Source organism: Plasmodium sp. gorilla clade G2 (genome assembly GCF_900097015.1).
Source record: "Plasmodium sp. gorilla clade G2 genome assembly, chromosome: 13".
NCBI lineage: Eukaryota > Apicomplexa > Aconoidasida > Haemosporida > Plasmodiidae > Plasmodium > Plasmodium adleri (nom. inval.).
In genome coordinates, this window is record NC_041705.1 from 582,939 (window position 1) to 603,708 (window position 20,770).

The following is a 20,770-nucleotide window of genomic DNA, read 5'->3' on the forward strand; positions in this document are numbered from 1 at the left end:
CTAAAATTTATCAATTTTTTTATACTTATTAATTATATTTATAATTTTTCTATTTGTTTAACGTAGAAAAGTAAGGATTACTTAATACGGCATCTATTTTTAATCTTTCATTTGGATTCCTTAAAAACAAACATGAAAAAATGAAATATTTATTTTTTTTTAATTTATAGTTAGTATGTAAAGCTTTTATCTTTTAAATGTTTTATAAAATAATAAGGAAATAAATATAATATTAAATATAAATGAACAATTAAATATATAATTATCTTTTTAAAATAACCATTTTAAAAGCCCATCTATTATATTAATTAATTCCTTTTCCCTATAAATGAATTTTTTTTTTTAATTTTTATATAAGGACAAAATATATTTTATCTTATTAATAATAAATATGTACAATTTTTTATTTTTTGTTTCTTTTTTTTTTTTTTTCGTGTTTTACTCTATTTCTAATATGCTTCCAAGAATTTTGTCCCAGCATAAGGGTTTTATGTCCAATTCACATAATTCCTTTATAAGTAATGTCTTCGAAAATAAACAAAAAAATGTTATTACAATGTATATATATATATATATTTTTTTAAAAAAAATTGGTGCTTATAATATATTTAGGTGTTTTTACATTTTTTTTACTGGTGTGATCTTTAATATTTTCAAAAAAACTCCTTGCAATAAAAATATATAAATATATATATATATATAATAAATACTATATGATATTGAGTTGTTTCAATTTTTTCTTTTTTTTCTAATGATCCCCTTGTCTAATGAACACAGTAGTCATAAATATAAAGGATATTTTATTCTTTACATTTGTGGGGAACCAATGACCTCAATTAAATTTATAATTTGAGAACATTCTTCTGAATATCTGTAAAAAGGGTGAGAAATATATAAGTTAAAATATACAAATATATATATATATATATATATATGATTAAGAAATAATATTTCATTTTATTTTATTTCCCCTTTTCTAACTCCTCCTTCTTAAACTTCCCAGGGAATAACGGACATAGATTTATTAATTCAAAAATAATACATCCGAGGGCTAAAAAAAAGACAAAATAATAAAATATAAATTAATAGATATAATAAAGGAATTAATAAATTATTTTCTTTATCCGTTGAACATTTTACTCACACCACAAGTCAACCTCCGTCTGAACAATAAAATGATATAATGATTAATAATATAAATATGCAAATATCATATAGAAGTTATATAATAAAATTATAACCGTATAAAACATTGATCCACATAATAATTCGGGTGCTCTGTACCAACGTGAGCAAATATAAGGAATAGAAATAATATTTTTCTGAACCTTTTTTGCTGAACCTTTAAGGTATTAATAAATAAATATTATGAATCATTTAAAAATGGAGGCATTCTTTTATTTTATTTTATTTTATTTTATTTTTTTCCTTTGAATACCTAAATCACATATTTCAATTTTAATATTAGAAGAGTCTAAATCAATCTATAGAAAAGAAAATATAATACATATATATTATATATATAAGTAATGAATATTTATAATATATATATATATATAATATATTACTAAAATATTATCTGGTTTTAAATCTCTATGGGCAAAGTCATTTTTGTGTAGATCTTTTATCCCTATACATATTTGACTGAAGGGTATATAGATATATACATATAAATATAATTATATATATATATTTATAAAAATATGTGTTATACATTTATTTTATATTATTATATTTTTCTTCTTTATTATATTTACTAAATAATATTTTTTAAGTCATCTGGTTTTATTCTATCATATCTAGAAATAAAAAGCATAATTGTGTAATTAATAAAATATATGTTCTTAAAGATGGTATATTGTATGTTTTACAAAGGTAAGATAATTGTTCAAATAATTTATATATATTCACTTTATATGATAAAATAATATGTCCTCATTTAATATATATATATATATATGTATTTTATTTTTTACTTATTTTCTCGTTTTTCTTGTTTTTTCATTCTTATATATCTTCCCAAACTATATGTCATATATTTAAAAACAATGTTCTGAATTCTATATCCTTTTTTGGTAGTGGTGTAAAATACAGACTTTATTTTAACTATATTTTTACTACCATTCATTTTTTTTAACAAATCAACTTCCCTTGAAACTTTATTTCTCCTTTAAGAAGTAATAAATACAAATAGATATTTTATCACACGTACATACAGATAGATGAATTTTTTATATTTTTCATATTAATATAATATATATATTTATATAAACCATTTTGGAGATCTTTTAATTGCAACTGCTTCTTGAGTAGACATATCAATAGCAGAATATACTTTTCCGAATGTCCCCTTTCCAATCAATTTCATTAATTTATATTTTGGGTTTTCAATTTTAGTACTTTTCATTTTATTCATTCTTATTGTAATGTTGTATACAAAAAATGGGGAATATACATATAAATATATATATATATATATATATATATATTATTATTGATTAATATTTATGATTAAACTATTGGATGTTCATAATATTTTAAATATGTGTACCATAAAACAATAATCTTACAGATTATACTTTTCTCTTAATACTTTAATTATGTAGAAAAACAAAATGAACATGAACAACAAGACACACAAAAAAAAAAAAAAAAAAAAATAGATATATATAAATACATATATGTTATCTTATTAAAATAATATAAATTGTAGTTCATTATATAAAATATAAATATATTATTATTTTGAAAATAATATGAATGCGGAAAAAAGGAATAGACATTTTATGTATCTACATAAAATAGATGAAACTTTTTTTTTTTTTTTTACTCAATAAAATCATATAATTGATACAATAAGAAATAATACTTACATATATTAATTTGTATTATATATGTAGACCTTTTAATAAAAAAAATGAACGTGTGCATAAGCTTCAATTTTTTTTTTTTTTTTTTAAGAGAATGAAATAAGTATTAAACCTTTAAGTAAATATAAAATATGTTCTATATTATTAGTGATTTCCTAGTTATCATTTTTATGTTGAAACATATTTTTATCGTAATCAAAAAATTTTATCTACACATATATATATATATATATATATATATATATATATATTTATTTATTTATTTATATATTTATTTACGCATAATTTTATATTTAATGTTATTTATTTTTTTTTAAAATTATATATTATTATGAAAAATATATGAATATTAAAACAGAAATATTCTTTAATTAAATAATATATATAAGTTACTAAGAAAAAGAAAAAAAAAAATTATACATTTTTCTTTATATTATATATTTTCATATTAATTATTTTCCTTGTTATATTAAAAATTTCATATTTTTATATTAGATTAAAAAGTGATACATTCTGTATATATGTATATAATATTAACTATTATTTTGTAAGGGTATATATATATATATATATATATATATATATATATATATATATGTTTTTTAAAAAACAAAAAATATTAAATAATAAATAATAAGAACAGTATAGAATGTTCCTTTTAATATATATATATATATATATATATATATATATATATATATTTAATTACAATACTTTAACAATAAAATATAAAAATGTGTAAAGAAATTCAATATGTAAAATAATTTTAATATATTTTTCATTTATTTTATTTAACATAATAATTATTTATTTTTATTACATGTAAATATATCCTTCATATATATATATATATATATGTTTTTTTTTTTTTTTATTATTGTATTCTTTACCCGAATACCATTTAAAGTTCATCTTATATTTGTAAAGCATAACAGGACGATCTTAACATTAAATATATACAAAAATAAAAAATTAATTGAAATATATAAATATATTCATAAAACAGCGAATGCTTTTTTTTTTTTTTTTTTATTTATTTTTATAAATGAATAAAAGAACAAATATATTGTTATTAATACAATATACAGAAAAAAATGAAAAATTAAAAAAATTATTTTATAATTTTATGAATTTATAATGAATAAATAAAATGATTTTTATCATATAACAAATGAAAAAGAATAAATGAATATTAATAAAAAAAATATATATTCTTTTTTTCTTAAATACATATAAAGTTTTCCATTTATATATATATATATATATATATATTATATATTATAGTTTTCATTTTTACCTTTTTTCATTAAATAATTATAAAATATTCATTTTTATATCTTTTTATTTTTATTATTTTTTTATTTTTTTTTTTTTTTGTAAATCTAATTGTTTTTATATTCAAAACATTTCATAGTATTATAATACTATATATATATTTTATATATATATAATATTTTCATATATATTATTTGTATATACTTTATTTTTTATATTCCTTGTTTTTATATGCTTTTAATGAATTTAAAAGATAAAGTAATATATTTATATATAAATTTGATTTATATATGTCTTAATTATTGATAATTACACTTAAAATAAAAGATAAATAAATTTTATGTATTATATTATATCTTATAAATATAGAACAAAACAATAAAAATAATAATTTATAAGTAATTTCATCAATATTTGTATAAGATAAATTATTATTATTATTATATATATATATATATATAATATTATTAATTGATACATATTTTTATTTTTTTATTCATTCCTATTTGTTCATTTTATATATATCACTAAAAAAGAAAAAAAAAAAAAAAAGAAAGAAAAAAAGAAATATGGAATTACTGATATATGAGGAGTTGGAAAAAAAAAAAAAATTAATAATAAGAAAAAAAGAAGACCTAAATTATTTAGTAGGATGTAATTAGAATGTGAGACTATTTTAGTGGTTTTTTTTTTTTTCTTTCTTTTTTTTTTTTTTTTTTTTTTTCTTCTTTCTTTTATATCTGTTTCTTCTTCTTTCCATTTTCTGTAATTTGTTAATTGCAAGTTGTGCTATTTCAAAAATGTGAGAAAAATATGGATATCTGTTCAAATATGCTAAAGAGGGAAATTCTTAAATAACTATGAAAAAAAAAAATAATAAAAAATAAAAAAAAAATTAAGCATAAACATATAAAAAAAAAAAAAAATAATAAAATAAAAATATATTAAATATTAAATATATAAATTAAGTATAAATATTTTAAATATATACTTATATATATATATTTATATATATATATATAATACTGATAAGCCAAAATAATTTTAAGACCTCTGGATCACATATGACCCAATTAGAATATATAAATATCACGAGGGGAACAAGTTATCATCATTTTCTGTAAAATTTGTTGTCTCTTTTATTTTTTTTTGTGTTGTTGTTCAGTATACTATACCAAAATAATTTATTCTATATTTTCTTATAAATGTGTTTTCAAAATGAATGTTGAAGAATATAGACATCAAGTAGGAGGACATTGCAAATTAATAAAACCAAAGGATTCATCAAAGGTATATAAACCATTAATAGAAAATGAATATATTTTTTATAAAAAGTTGACAAATTTTGGTTCTTCATCAACTGAGTCAGGACCTTTACATCTTTTAAAAAAATTCATACCAAAATTTTATGGCGTAACGGAAATTTTGGTTGAATCATGTTCTGATGATGAGGAAAAGCAAAATGATTCATCTAATCTAATAAAAGGACAAGATGAAAAGAAAAAGAAAAAAAAAAGTAGATATAAAAAATATATCAAAATGGATAAAGGCGAAAAGGATAATTTTGTAAACACTGATGAAAGGTACTTTATTGAAGAAGAAAAATATTCTGAACTCATACGAATGAGGACAAATATTTCAAACGCAGATATACATGAGAATTCACATGAAAATATGTCAGGTGGTGAATTAATGGAACATAAAGTGAATCACATGAAAAGTATTGATAAAAATAATGTGTCAAATATATATGGAGATAAATACGGAATTGAGAATGATGAAATAAATAAAAATAACGATGAACTTATAAATAAAAGTAATGTTGATCTTAACAATAAAAAAAAAGATGAACGTATAAATAAAAGTAATGATGATCTTAACAATAAAAAAATCGATGAAATTATAAATAAAAATAATGATGACCTTAACAATAAAAAAATCGATGAACAACATACAAAACAAAATAACGATGACAGTGTAAAAAAACGATTTAATGAAAGTAGCCTAAATACAACACCAAAAAAATTCAAAAGAAGAAAAGAATGTGTACCTCATATAATTCTTGAAGATTTAGTGTATGGATTTAAAAGACCTTGTGTATTAGATATAAAAATGGGAAAGAGACAAAGGAAGATTGGAGCATCAATAGAAAAAAAGAAAAGACAAGTTGAAAAGAGTTTTAAGACAACTAGTCATTCGTTAGGTTTTAGATTATGTGGATGTCAACATTATAATAAAGTAAGTGATACATTATTTTATAAAGATAAATACTGGGGAAGAAATCTAAGGAAAGAACATATTCCATGGGCAATTCGAAATTGGTTTTGGAATGGGTCATTATTATACGAAGAATTAATACCCTTATTACTTGAAAAGTTACACAGTTTTTTTAATTGTATAGTCGAATTGAGACATTATCGTTTTTGGTCTTCTTCTTTATTATGGGTTTTTGATGGTGGATTAAGTGATAAAAAAGCTAGATCTAATTCTTTAGATATTAGAATGATTGATTTTGCTAATACCATATATTTACAAGATAATCCTTCAGCGGATGAAGAATATATTTTTGGTTTAAGAAATTTAATAGAGTCGATTCAGATTTTAAATAATTCTATACATAATATTTATTTCTTACCATATGAAATTACTACTTGTTTTTATTCAGAAAATTATAATATGAAAGAAATTAAAGATCGCAAGGTTTTAAAAAAGTCAAGATCTGTTGTTTATGAAGACAACAAAAAGAAGAAAAAAAAAACGGTGTATATTAATATGGAATTTTTTAAAAAGGCAAAGGGAAAATATGTAAGTAATAATAAACAATTGGATAATAACAAATTTGTAAATAATAATAAAAATGTGAACAGTAATAAAAATTTAAATATAAAAAAGAATGATACAAAAACGAAAAATATAAATAATTCGGATTTATTAAGTACAGAATATATAAATAAATTTTTGTCACAAAATGAAAAGGAAGAAATCCCTAAAAATAAAAAAACAAAAAACAGAAATGGCAATATAAATAAAATTAAAAAAAAAAAAAAAAAAAAATTATATATAAATGAAAATAAATACCAAAGCTTTTCTGACTATGCAATAAGAGAAGATGTTTATAGTACTCCTTTATTTTCTTTTGCAAATAAATTACATAATAGTTTATCAAATAATCCATATAATATAAAAAACACATCTTATATGAATAATTTGGGAATTCATTGTCTTCTTAATAATAATTCTGTTAGTACATCAAGGGTGGAAGACAATCCAGATAATGAAGAAACTTTTAATAAATGTAAATATTATGAATATAATGATTCATATGATAAAAATATTGGCTCTTCTCAAAATGATATAGATCCTTTAGTAGATACTCATTTATATGATGAAAATAATAAGATAATGTACAACACTTGTTTAAAAGAAAAAGAAAATATATATAAAAGTTTGGAAAACACTATGGATAAAAGCTTAAATAATACAATGAACAATTCATTTTATATTCAAAATTATAATAATGATAAAGAATATATGAATAAAATAAAAACATGTCATACGTCAAATGATAGAATAAATATAAATAATGAGGAAATTTTGTATGGTAACAAAAATGTTTCAAGAAGTAATAATATTTATATGCACAGTGACGAAAGAAAAAAAAATATATTATTAAAAAAATCGTACAATATGTCTATACAAAATAAACATTTACCATACCAGATACTTGAATGTAATAACAAGAAAACAAAAGATGGAAAAGATATTTATAATGATAATACTCTAAATTCTATTGATGATAAATACAAAGAAGATACTCTTCAAAATAAAATTCATTTAAATAAAGATTCTCTGGAAAATATACAGGAAAAAAAAAAAAATAATATTTTAAATGATCATAAGGATGTAATAAAATATATGAATAATAATATGGATAACATATGTTATGATAAAAATATAAATAATAATATTAATAATAATATATTATTATTAACATATCATAATAAAAGAAAAAATAAATCTATTTTAGATAATAATATACATACAAAGAGCAATAATAAATATGATGAAATAATACAAGAGACAATCATTAAAACATTAAAAATAGCATCCAATTTTTATCAAAAAATTAAAGAACATATTAATACTGATCAACAAGTAAAGGAAAAAGAAAAATTAACACATTCAAGTAATGATGATTATAATAAGGAAAATGTACAACAAGGAGATGAAAAGATAAAAAAAAAAGAAGATTATTCGTTGTCATATTATAATGTAAGTAATGAGCCCATTAATAATAATCTTTGTGAAGATAATAAAAAAGATTTTTATTCATTTAATTGTGATGAAAATCAAAAAGATATATCTATTGAAACATATAAAGAAAATGTAAATTTTCAAAGGAAGAATAAAGATGATAATATAAAAAGAACAAAAACAAATTATAAAAAAGAAATAAGTAATTATTATTTCGAAAAGGAAGAAATGGAAAATATGAACCTTTCTCCTGAGGAGGAAGAAAATATCATACATGAAAAAAAAAATAAAGATACACAAGTATTAAAAACAAATAAAATATATGATAACATTGTAGAAAAAAATAATACCAAGCATATTAAAATAATAAAAAATTTTAATGTGTTAAAAAGGAATATAAACTTAAAAGTTTTAATAAATCAAATGATTAAAATGGAAATTGAAAAATGGAAATTAGAAAAAGAACAATTGTTATTGAAAAATAAACAAATATGTAAACAAATAAGTAAACAAAAATTTTTAAAACATACAAATATTGAAACGAACGATTTGTCTGATATGAATGTAAATATATTAGAGGTACGAAATAAAATAAAACAAATGGATATAAAAGAAAATATGTTAAATAAAATGATATATAAGTTAGAAAAAGATACTCTCTATAAAAGTAATAAAAATAATGTATACGAACAATTAAATTATAACTCAGATACTATATTAATACATAAGGATTTTAAAAATTATCATTTAAAAATGAATAAGAAAAATTCATTTACTCATGATTGTTATATGTATAAAAGATGCATGTCATGTAATGATGATATCATTTCATATTTGAAGAATGACAATAAAATAAAAGAAAAGAAGGAAAAACAAAACAAAAAAAAAATACGCAAGCTGTTTTTAAAAAAATTAAGTATGTTATCAAATATGAAAAATAATAAGAAAAAATATCATGACAATGTTTATTATAAGGTTGATCCTGAGAATAGTAATAAAGCAGAAAATGAAGAATATATTAATAAATATAATGAAAAGTATTATAATAAATATGATAATAAATATAATATTCAATATAATGATACATATAATAATATATATCATGATATATGTGATAATATATGTGATGATAAGTATATTAATGCAATTAATAAGAATCCTTTTCCTTATAGTAAATATAATTTAAAAGAAAAAAAAAAGAAAAAAAAATATTCAAAATATAATCAATTAAATATATTACCTTTACATAAGAAGAAATATATATATAACAAGGAATATCCACAAAATAAGGAAGAATTTAATATATTCAATATGAATTATGAAAAAAATATTTATACATTTAATAATATAAAATATACAAATGAAAATTTAAATTATATTAATAATATATATGAAAATAATGATTTGGAAACATATAAAAATTTAATACTACCATTAACAGAAACAAATGAAAATTATAAATACTTACGTAGATCTTTATCAGAACCTAATATATATAAGTACAATCGGTTTATGGGTACACAAAAAGATTCATATGTTAATAAAATAAATTATAATAATCTAATCAAAAATAGATTGGATAAGTTAACAAAAGTTCCCATATATAATCAAATATATGGTTTCACCTCCAATTCTAGTAACACCTATTCTTCAGAAAGTTCCCTTGATATGTAAAAAAAAATTTTTAAATATAATGAAATTATTTGATATGAGTTTAATTTTTTTTTTTTTTTTTTTTTTTTTTTTTTGATTTGGATAATTAAAATTAAAATTAAAAAGTTGATGGAGTATTAAAATGGCATGATTATTATAAAATTTATAAATAAAAATATATATATATATATATATATATATATATAATGTCATATATTATATACTATATATAATAAAAAATATTTTAATAGATTAAATATTAAAGGGAACATTGGATCTACAAGTTGCACATCAAAATTACAAATATATATTAAAATATATATATTTTTTATATACATGTGTGTATATAACATTATAAATATATAAATATATATATATATATATATATATATATATATATATTAATTTTTCTTGTCAAAAGTATAAACATTAAAGTTTTTTTTTTTTTTTTTTTTCAATTTTTTTCGACTTTTACTTATTTTTGAGTTTTATGTTTAATTTCTTTTTTTTTTTTTTTTTCTTCTTTTAATCTTTATTTGGAATATTAATACATTCAATTTAATCCAATTTTTATATATTTTTATGTTCACTTTATTTATTCTTATTAAATTTATGTTTATTTTATTTTTTTTTATAGTGTTTTATTTTTTAAAATAAATTTAATTATACTTAAGATTTCCATATATTTTTATTTATTTTATTATATTATATTATATATATATATATTTATTTTTTTTTACCTCTACAATTATAAATGATATATTTTAATTGTTATATTTGTATGTGTTATTATAACATTTGATTTATATAAATATATATTTTTAAAATTAACATATAATTTATTTTATTTTATTATTTTTTTTTTTGCTTCTATTTAAGTTGCTTAAATATTTAATTATGAAATAAATTGTTTTTTTTATTTGTTCTATAACATAAAGAATAAGATATTTCATGAATAATAATAGAATATATTAATTTTTATGTTTAATAGATATAATTTACAAGAAAATCAAAAATAATTATATATAAAAACAACAGGAATAAAATAATATATATATATATATATATATTTTTGTACACACATTTGTTCATATATATATACCAGATTGATACTAAATTATGTAATAATAGTCTAATTATAGCAGTTAATAAAAATTAAAAGAAGATATATACATTTGTTGATGTTATAATATAAACATATAAATATATATATTAATTAGAATATAATTTTATTTGTATATTATTTTATTTTATTCTATATTTTACTTTTTATTTTTTTGCCCCTTAAAATTTATGAAATATATAGAATAATAGTATTTATTTGAATTGAATGTTGTAATAAAGGATGGTCACATTTTGAAAAGAAATTTGTGTTAACCTGAAAAAGGTAGATTTGTGAAATGATTTGAAAATAAATATAATATACATATATAAATTTCATATATATTATATTATTTTATATTTTATTAATTTTTATTTGTTTATTTTTCATTTTGAAGATAGTAGTGCAGGAAATATGAATGTTTTAGATGTTATAAAAAGATGGTTTATTCTTGTTTTTTTTATGTTACAACGTTTTTTTGAAATTAAATCAAAAATAACCAAAAAAAGTTTTATTATTTTTGGGTTGCCTTCATCTGGAAAAACATCCATAATATATTTTTTCAAGCTTGGATATTTAATAACGACTGTAATAAATAAACAAAAAATTTTATAATTATTTATATATATATATATATATATATATATGAAAAAAATTATAAAAATATACACATATGTATATATAAATATATATTTTTTTTTTTTTTTTTTTTTTTTTTTTTTTTTTTTTCTTTTTTTTTTAGGTGAGTACACTTTTTATTAATGAAGAGAATTTCAAGATAAATTTAAAAATTGAAAAAGACGACACGAAGGAACAAAATTATGATATTACATTTTATGAAGTTGGAAAGAATTGTTCTTATAATTTAATAAAAGAATATTCAGATATATCTAATGATGTTATATATATTGTTGATAGTGTACAAAAAGCAAACTTAAGTGAAGCAAGAGATGAATTTATACGTATTCTTTATGAATTTAGATTTATTTATAGAAAATGTAAATTTCTAATTTTTATGAATAAGCAAGATTCTAATGGATGTATGTCATCTCAAGAAATTATTAACTTTTTTGCTTTACCAAAAGATTTGTCAATAAGATGTAATTTTATATCTTGTAGTACTTTATCGGGTCAAGGATTGAAAGAAGGCTTAGAATGGTTACTCTATTATAATCTACCTTTTTATAATAACGAATTAAATAGTATTGATAGAAGAACTGCTACTAAATATTTGCAACTGTAATATTTTTATTTTTGTATGAGAACATCAGGGATAATATTTTTTTAATGTATATCATACAAGTATGAAATATATATATATATATATATATAAATTTGTCACACTCTTTTTTATTTTAAAGAATCCTGTCTATATAAATATTAATACATTTAAAGCACCATACTTTCTATATTTCGTATCTATACATCTTTATAACATAAGAATACTATACGTATAACACTTTATTTTTTTTTTTAATTTTTTATATTACTGTTAACTTGTTTTTGTATATTATATTTTATTTGCATTATATTATTATAAAATTATTTATTTTATTTTTTTGTTAAACAATTTTATATAATTAACCATGTATCAGTAATACAAATAAAATAAAAAAATAAATTTTTTTTTTTTTTTTTATAATTATTTAAATAACAAAAGAAACATACTATAATTAATTAATACCATAAATTTTTATATAACATACAATTTTTATAAAAACTGTATATTTATTTAAAATATAGTGAAGTATAATGTTCTCTCCCCAATTATATCACTAAGCTAAAAAAAAATAATAAATAAAAGCAAATGGTGTATTCACATATATATATATATATATTATTAAAATATTTACTTGATCTAATTCTTCTAAAATATTTTTATTCGTTTCATCCACATCCTTGTAATACTTCTGTGCTAACCACTAAAAGGTGGAAATAATATATGTACTTATATATATAAATAAATTTATATATATACATATATTTTACATTCATCATATAAATTTTATACATGTTAATTGTACACATTATATCTAGTAACATTATCAAGTGAGTTGCTATAACATAGTTACTACAATGAAAATTTTACCTTTAAAGTATTCTTGCTATTCTCTTTTTCCACTTCCATTTTAGTATCCTTATATTTGTAATCTTAAAAAAAATAATAAAATTAACAAAACAATAAAATGAAAGAAGAAATAATAGATTCTTTTTATTATAACCTGAAGCAACTTTGTCTCCCGGAAGGGCATGTACAGATTGAGGATTTGTTGGCTATATAAAAAAAAGATACATATAACAATATTATATATATATATATATATATATATATATATACTTGCTCATGTTTTATTTTGTTATTATTATTTTTCTTTCTTTATAACAAAATAAGAACCTTATATATCCTTTGAACATCATATGGAATTTGTGCATAGACAACACACAAAAAAAAGAAGAGGATAAATAAGATATTCCTCATTTTGAGTGGGCAAATTTATAAAAAAAAAAAAAAAAAAAAAATATTACATATAATTAGATAATGTATTAATTTTATAAATCTTTATAGCTTATAAATATATAAAAAGTAAATTATAATATATTCATTTATGAACTTATATATATATATATATATATATATATTATATTTAATCTGTTATGGTTTATTATTATGCTTGTGTGTAAATACAACTACAGTTATACATAACATATTTATGTATAATAAGAAATACAGGATTTATTAAATAGTATTATTAATACGATTGTTATTAAAAAAGATATAAAAAAATGAGAGAATTATTTTCCCTTTGTAAAATAAAACAGATATTATTCAAAATTGATTAATATATGATTTATATTGTGGACACGTATATTTCCATTGAAATATTATTCAAATACAATATTATAGATTATATATTTGTATAATTTTCTCATTCCATTTCTCTCCTACATATTTTTATTTTTTATAATTCTTAAAAACATATATTTAAAAGACATTTTATTATTTTATCATTATATTTATATATTTTTTTCTTATATTTTAAATATGATTTATTCTAAACATTGTATGCACGCATTTATAATCTTTTTAATATTATACAAGAATAAATAATTAAAATAAAATTAAGTATAAGCTAAATACCCTTCTTATTATAAAAAATTAATTATTATAATAATTAATTGTAATGTATATTAATGCATAAATTAATCTAATATATAATATTAAACAAAGAAAAAACAAATATTCCAGTCTTATTTATAAATTCATATATATATTTTTTTTTTACTAATTAACTTTAATTTAGATTTATTTTGTTATACCTATTATATATATTAAGTGAGATAAAATATAGATCTACTAAAATTTTAAGAAAAAAAAAAAAAATGAACAAACCGGATATGAATAATTTTTTATGCCAATTTGATTTTTCATCATTGCAACAGTTAGATCCATGTTTAGGTTAAAATAAGGAAAAGTAAAAGAAAAGAAAAAAAAAAAAAAAAGCCACAATGTAATATAAACAAAATAAATATATATCATAATTAATTTATTATAATATATTTTTTCTATAAAATGTTTATTCTCCTTCAGTTGATGGATATAATTTATCTTACAGCAAAGATGTTCCTTTTGAAATAAGAATGCAGCAATATGAAGACACACCTCAGGAAGTAGGTTCCTTAGATGTTATCAGTGTAAATATATTTGTTCTAGTAATATTGGAAGAAGAGGAAATAAAAATATATATATATATATTAAATATATATACATACATACATACATACGTATGTATGTTTTTCCCTTAGGGTGATGAATTAAATGCTCAAAGTATTAAAATTGTGTTGACTAGCGAAACAGACTTATTCTTCCACTTCACACAGATGTAACATATAACATGCATTAATAACACTTATGTACCTATTATATAAATATTTATCAAAAAAATATTTATATATATATATATATTTTCTATTCTTTAGAGTAAATGAAAACGACTTTGAATATATGCAAAATAATCAAAAACTTATGATCAATTTTTCTGAATATTTACAAGTTTTAATAAAAATGTTTAATTCTTGTATTAAAGATCCACAAAGGTAAAAAAAGGAAATTTTTAATGTTTTTTCTTTTCTTTTTTTTTAATTATATTAAAATTATATATGGTATTATTACTCTAATAAATAACTCGCAATTTCTTTATATATATATATATATATATATAGCTTTCTAGCTATTTTTACAATTAAGCAGAATGGAATAGCTCAACTTGAATTCATAAAAGTAAAAATAAAAAAAATATACATGAATTATATTTTCATTATTTAATTCTATAAATTGAACTATGTTGCATTTTCATAACTTCCTTGCTTTTATAAGAATATGGAATACAAATTTATCGAATTATTGATGTGTCAATTTATTAAATCATCTGACGAAGTTACAAAGGAGAATATAACATACAGATACAATGTAATTAAATCAAAAAATGGTATAATGTATAATAGGCTAAAGGTATACTAAAAAAAAAAAAAAAAAAAAGACACATAGTTAAAAATAGACATTATAAAATATTAATTATATATAATTTCTTTTTATATATCTTTATTTTATTATTAATAAATTTTCATATATATGGTAATATCGTTATTATAATATATAGGACATTAGTATATTAATCAAAACAAAAAACCCATCACTCTTAATGCAACTTCAAAAAACAGCTAGTAAACAAATGGAAATATTTAGAAATAAAAAATGTTAGATATAAAAATATAATATACAAGGAATACAAAAAATAATATACAATAAATTGTATACATACATATATAAATGGTTCTTGCTCATTATAGAATATGTGCCATTAGAAAATATATTCTTAGTTTGAGGAATACGATTTATCTACTATCATAATTAACAATTAATATGAAAAAAAAAAAAAAAAAAAAAAAAAAAACTTTTACATCTCAAATATATATATGATAAATATTTACATATTTTGTATTTTCCTTATTAAAAACATTTTTATTTATACAAAGATTTAATGTTTTATTTTTATTTTTCATGACACCATATGGATCATGTACTATTTTTATTATACATAATTCTTATTTCTTTTTTACATTACTTAACACTTATATAAAATAAAGTGTTCAAACACTTTAATATTTCTTTCTATATATAAAAATATAAATATAAAATTAAGATTAAGTAAATAAATAAATATATATATTTATATATTTACTTTTATATGACAACAAAACCATCCTGAAGTATAATATATTAATTAAAAATTAAATATATAAAAAAAATGTATATATATAATATTTATATATTTTTTAAAAATATATCTATTTTGTTTATAGTTTTTTTTATCTATAATAATTGTAGAAAAAAGAAATAATAAAAAATATATGTTTTATAAAATTTATTGATATTTTTTAAAAATATATATTTTTTTAATTTATAATATAAAAATATATATATGTAAATATATAAATATATATATTAAAATATAAGTACCCATTAGATATACATATATAAATATATATTTATAATATATATATATAATTATATATATGTAGGCAATCATATAGAAAAAAAAGAAAAAAAAAATTTAATTATTGTTACAATAAAAATATGATATTATATTTTCGAAGAAGTAAAAATTATATAATGTTCCTTTTATTAGTTTTTCTGTAAACATTAATAAAGAGAAAAATAAAATTATAAGTTATAATATATGTAATATACATTAAAAAAAAAAAAGTATATATATAATATAATATTTACGAATTGTTTAAAATAAATATGGGCATAATGTAATTTGAAAAAATACAATTTCTAACACACAGAATATTATTATAATTAATGTTTCACGTAAATGAATAAATAAAAAAAATATATATATATTTTATATAAGTTTATGTAATTATATTTGGTAACCCTTTATACATTATTTCTTTTTTTTCTATAAAATATTATTGTTGATTTCGAATAAAATAATATATAAATATTTTTTTGGTGATTTTTTTCTTTTATTATTGAGACAAAATTTATATTATATTAAAATATTATATTATCAAAGAAAAGAAAAAAAATTAAAATATAAATAATATATATATATATATATTAAACATTATATTATTCATTATGGTAGTTGTAGCAATATGATTCCTAATATGCCTAATATACCCATTTCATCAGATATAGAAAATGTACCCAATGAACAAAATATAATAAATGAAACAAATATAACTAATGGTGAATATGTAACAAGTGGTCCAAATGTATCGGATGGGCCAAATATGCCTAGTGGGCCAAATATACCTGGTGGGCCAAATATACCTGGTGGGCCAAATATACCTGGTGGGCCAAATATACCTGGTGGGCCAAATATACCTGGTGGGCCAAATATACCTGGTGGGCCAAATATACCTGGTGGGCCAAATATACCTGCAGGACCGTCTCCACCAAGCATCCCTCAAATACCCAATTTACCAACTATTCCAGGTATGCCAAATATACTGAATTTATCCAATTTACCTAATTTGTCAAATTTTCCCAATTTCCCTGGTTTACCAAATATACCAAACCTTCCAGGTATAGTACCACACAATATAAATAATAGCCACTTCATGGGCGCTAATCCAATGAACCCAATAGGCATGCCTTTTATGCCTGGTTTATTACCCAATATGAATACATCTGACTACTATCATAAAAATTTAATGCACATGCATCATGGTTACGATAATTATAATAATATAATGTATGGACAACCAAATAATTTAGGAATGCCCATACCACCAAATAATATGGAAAATATAAATGACATGGTCACGAATAATCCTAACATGATGAAAATATACAATAAAGATGGGATACCAAATAATTCTCAAAAAATGATGAATACACATTTAATGAATTTACATAACAGTATGAATACTAACTATATGAATAATTTTAATATAGAAAAACATGGATGGGTTGAAATGGTAGCAAAAAATGGAAGGAAGTTTTATTATAATTCCATAACTAAATGTTCCAAATGGGAAAAACCAAATGAATTAAAAACAAAAGAAGAAATAAGAATTTCTGAAAAAACAAAATGGAAAGAATATTCTTGTAGTGATGGAAGAAAATATTGGTATCATGAAGAAAAAAATATTAGTGTATGGGATGAACCAGAAGAAATTAAAAAAATAAAATTAGAGTGTGCTTTAGAAGAGAAAGAATTAGAAAATAAAGATGATAATAAAAAAGAAAATATAAAAGATGAAGAAGAACATGAAGCTGAAACGAATGATAAATCAAATGATAGTAATAATATATGTGATGATATATATAATAGTAATGGAGAATATAAAATGAATGAAAGAAATAAGAATATTCCATTTAATAATAATAGTACAAATTATGTAAATGTTAATAATATAGAACAAATAAATAAAAAAGTAGACAACAATAATAATAATAATGATAAATCAAGTATGACATGGGAAAAATTTGATAATAAAAATGATGCAAGAGAACATTTGAAATTTTTATTCGAAGAAAAAAAAGTGAATCCAAAAATGACATGGGATAGTGCTCTAAAAATTTTAGAAACTGATAATAGATGGTCAAGTTTAGTGATACTTACTAAAGGTGAAAAGAAGCAACTTTTCTGTGAATATATTAGTCATGTTATTAAAAGAAATAATGAAAATGAAAGACGTAAAAGACAAAAATCAAGAGAAATCATTTTTCAAACCTTATTAAATTGGGACAAATTAAATGAATCAACAACATATGTTCAATTTGCTTCCCAATTTTATAAAGAAGAATGGTGGGACTGGATTACTGAAAAAGAAAGAGATGAAGTATTTCAAGATTTTATGGATGATTATAAATCTAAATTTAAGGAAACAAGAAGAAAAAAAAGAAAACAGAAGATGGAAATTTTAAAACAAAAATTTCAAGAATATGCATCAGATAATATAAATCCATTAAAATGGAATGATGTTCAAAAATATTTTAGAGATGATGAAGATTTTCATTCATTACATAAAATTGATGCTTTGGCTGCTTGGGAAGATTTTTATGAAAAATATCATAATGTCGAAAAAATGCAACTTAAAAAAAAAATTTATCGTATTTTAAGAAAAAAAAGAGAAGCTTTTATTGAATTATTAAATGAATATCATGAAAATAATATTTTAAATATGAAAACGCAGTGGATATTTTTTGTTTCTAAAATATATAAGGATACACGATACACAGATATATTAGGACATCAAGGATCCTCACCAAGAGTATTATTTGATGAATTTATTGATTCTTTACAAGAACAATATTTAATACATAAAACGTATATTAAAAAAGCATATAAAGAAATGGATTTTACTATAGATGAAAATATCACTCTTGAAGATTTTTTAAAAACATTTTCTAATGTACAAAACAAATATAATATTCCTGATGCTAATATGAATTTTATATATTTATCTTTGCAAAAAAAATTAAAACAAAAAAAAAATAAAGAAATCAAACATATTAACAAGGTAGCCAAATATTTTTCTAAATTTACAGATCTTAAACCAACCATGTCATATAACAAAGTAATTAGTATTATGAAAAACACAAGTAAATGGTCCGTAGTTTGTACCTTATGTCCCAAAGAAGAACAAAAGTTAGCTGCTTATAATATGTGGAAAACATTTATAAATTCTCAAGATTTAGAGAATTCCTCTGATTCATCATATTCTAATAAAATGTATAATAAAAATTCAAGAAAAAAAGATATCTCAAATTCAAAAGAACACGAATATTATGATGAAGAAGATAAAACAACTTCTAGAAACAATAAGTATTTAAGAGATGACGATTCTGATTCAAGTGCCCAAACTATTGAATCGTTGCGTACTATTGAAAATGCTTCAAGCTAGCCATATATAAATTCCAAAAAAAATAAAAAGAAAAAAAAAAAATGTATATTTAGTTCAACAGGAAAATATATTCATTTTTAATTTTGATATTTTTAAATGTAAAAAAAAAAAAAAAAAAAGAGGAAAAATTATAAATATAAATATATATACAATATATATATATTTATATTGTCTTTTTTTTATTATATAATCATTTATACAAAATAAATAGCCAAAGAAAAAAAAAAATTATCAATTCTGTATGATTTATTTTTTTTTTTATACCTTTTTAATTTGATAATTATTAATATTGAATTTATACATTTGTATATATATATATTATATATATCTATTTCTTTTTTTTCTTTTTTTTTTTAGTTATCATTTATTTCTAGTATTGACAGGTTATTAAAAAAAAAAAAAAAAATTAAAACAAAAACAAGACTTTTAAATCATATAATTCGTTATTCTTATATAGAGACGAATCTTATAAATTGTATATATGCATATTATATAGAATATAAATATATACATATAAAATGTATTATCATTAACATTAATATGAAAATTTACTGTTAATTTTTTTTTTTTAATTATAAATTGTAATATGTAATAGAATATTACATTTGGACATATATTCATATAATTAAAATAAATAATTAATACGTATATAAATATATACATATTATTTTTTATCTTTAAAAATTAAACA

The 20,770-nt window shown here is 18.5% G+C and overlaps 6 protein-coding genes across 6 annotated transcripts; 4 read left to right on the top strand and 2 right to left on the bottom strand.

Annotated features, from left to right (window-relative positions):
- Nucleotides 1-49: 49 nt before the first annotated feature.
- PADL01_1314900 (protein kinase, putative) lies at nucleotides 50-2,416 on the bottom strand (the record flags this gene model as incomplete). Its single annotated transcript, XM_028683685.1, has 13 exons — nucleotides 50-119; nucleotides 281-322; nucleotides 443-525; nucleotides 623-665; nucleotides 812-871; nucleotides 982-1,051; nucleotides 1,145-1,163; nucleotides 1,242-1,342; nucleotides 1,439-1,484; nucleotides 1,569-1,644; nucleotides 1,758-1,799; nucleotides 1,977-2,168; nucleotides 2,274-2,416. The coding sequence occupies 13 exons, from the start codon at nucleotides 2,414-2,416 to the stop codon at nucleotides 50-52; spliced, it is 987 nt and encodes a 328-aa protein (XP_028539838.1).
- Nucleotides 2,417-5,363: 2,947 nt separating this feature from the next.
- On the top strand, nucleotides 5,364-10,073 carry PADL01_1315000 (inositol polyphosphate kinase, putative; the record flags this gene model as incomplete). Its single annotated transcript, XM_028683686.1, has 1 exon — nucleotides 5,364-10,073. One exon carries the CDS (start codon nucleotides 5,364-5,366, stop codon nucleotides 10,071-10,073), a length of 4,710 nt encoding a protein of 1,569 aa, XP_028539839.1.
- A 1,495-nt stretch (nucleotides 10,074-11,568) lies between these two features.
- PADL01_1315100 (ADP-ribosylation factor, putative) lies at nucleotides 11,569-12,397 on the top strand (the record flags this gene model as incomplete). Its single annotated transcript, XM_028683687.1, has 2 exons — nucleotides 11,569-11,742; nucleotides 11,897-12,397. The coding sequence occupies 2 exons, from the start codon at nucleotides 11,569-11,571 to the stop codon at nucleotides 12,395-12,397; spliced, it is 675 nt and encodes a 224-aa protein (XP_028539840.1).
- Nucleotides 12,398-12,886: 489 nt separating this feature from the next.
- Nucleotides 12,887-13,633, bottom strand: PADL01_1315200 (conserved Plasmodium protein, unknown function; the record flags this gene model as incomplete). The annotated part of the gene is made up of 5 exons (XM_028683688.1): nucleotides 12,887-12,934; nucleotides 13,008-13,076; nucleotides 13,244-13,305; nucleotides 13,377-13,428; nucleotides 13,550-13,633. 5 exons carry the CDS (start codon nucleotides 13,631-13,633, stop codon nucleotides 12,887-12,889), a joined length of 315 nt encoding a protein of 104 aa, XP_028539841.1.
- A 902-nt stretch (nucleotides 13,634-14,535) lies between these two features.
- PADL01_1315300 (conserved Plasmodium protein, unknown function) lies at nucleotides 14,536-15,914 on the top strand (the record flags this gene model as incomplete). The annotated part of the gene is made up of 7 exons (XM_028683689.1): nucleotides 14,536-14,611; nucleotides 14,744-14,865; nucleotides 14,959-15,035; nucleotides 15,133-15,249; nucleotides 15,376-15,433; nucleotides 15,530-15,664; nucleotides 15,813-15,914. 7 exons carry the CDS (start codon nucleotides 14,536-14,538, stop codon nucleotides 15,912-15,914), a joined length of 687 nt encoding a protein of 228 aa, XP_028539842.1.
- A 1,405-nt stretch (nucleotides 15,915-17,319) lies between these two features.
- On the top strand, nucleotides 17,320-20,079 carry PADL01_1315400 (pre-mRNA-processing factor 40, putative; the record flags this gene model as incomplete). Its single annotated transcript, XM_028683690.1, has 1 exon — nucleotides 17,320-20,079. The coding sequence occupies one exon, from the start codon at nucleotides 17,320-17,322 to the stop codon at nucleotides 20,077-20,079; it is 2,760 nt and encodes a 919-aa protein (XP_028539843.1).
- Between the last annotated feature and the right edge of the window lie 691 nt (nucleotides 20,080-20,770).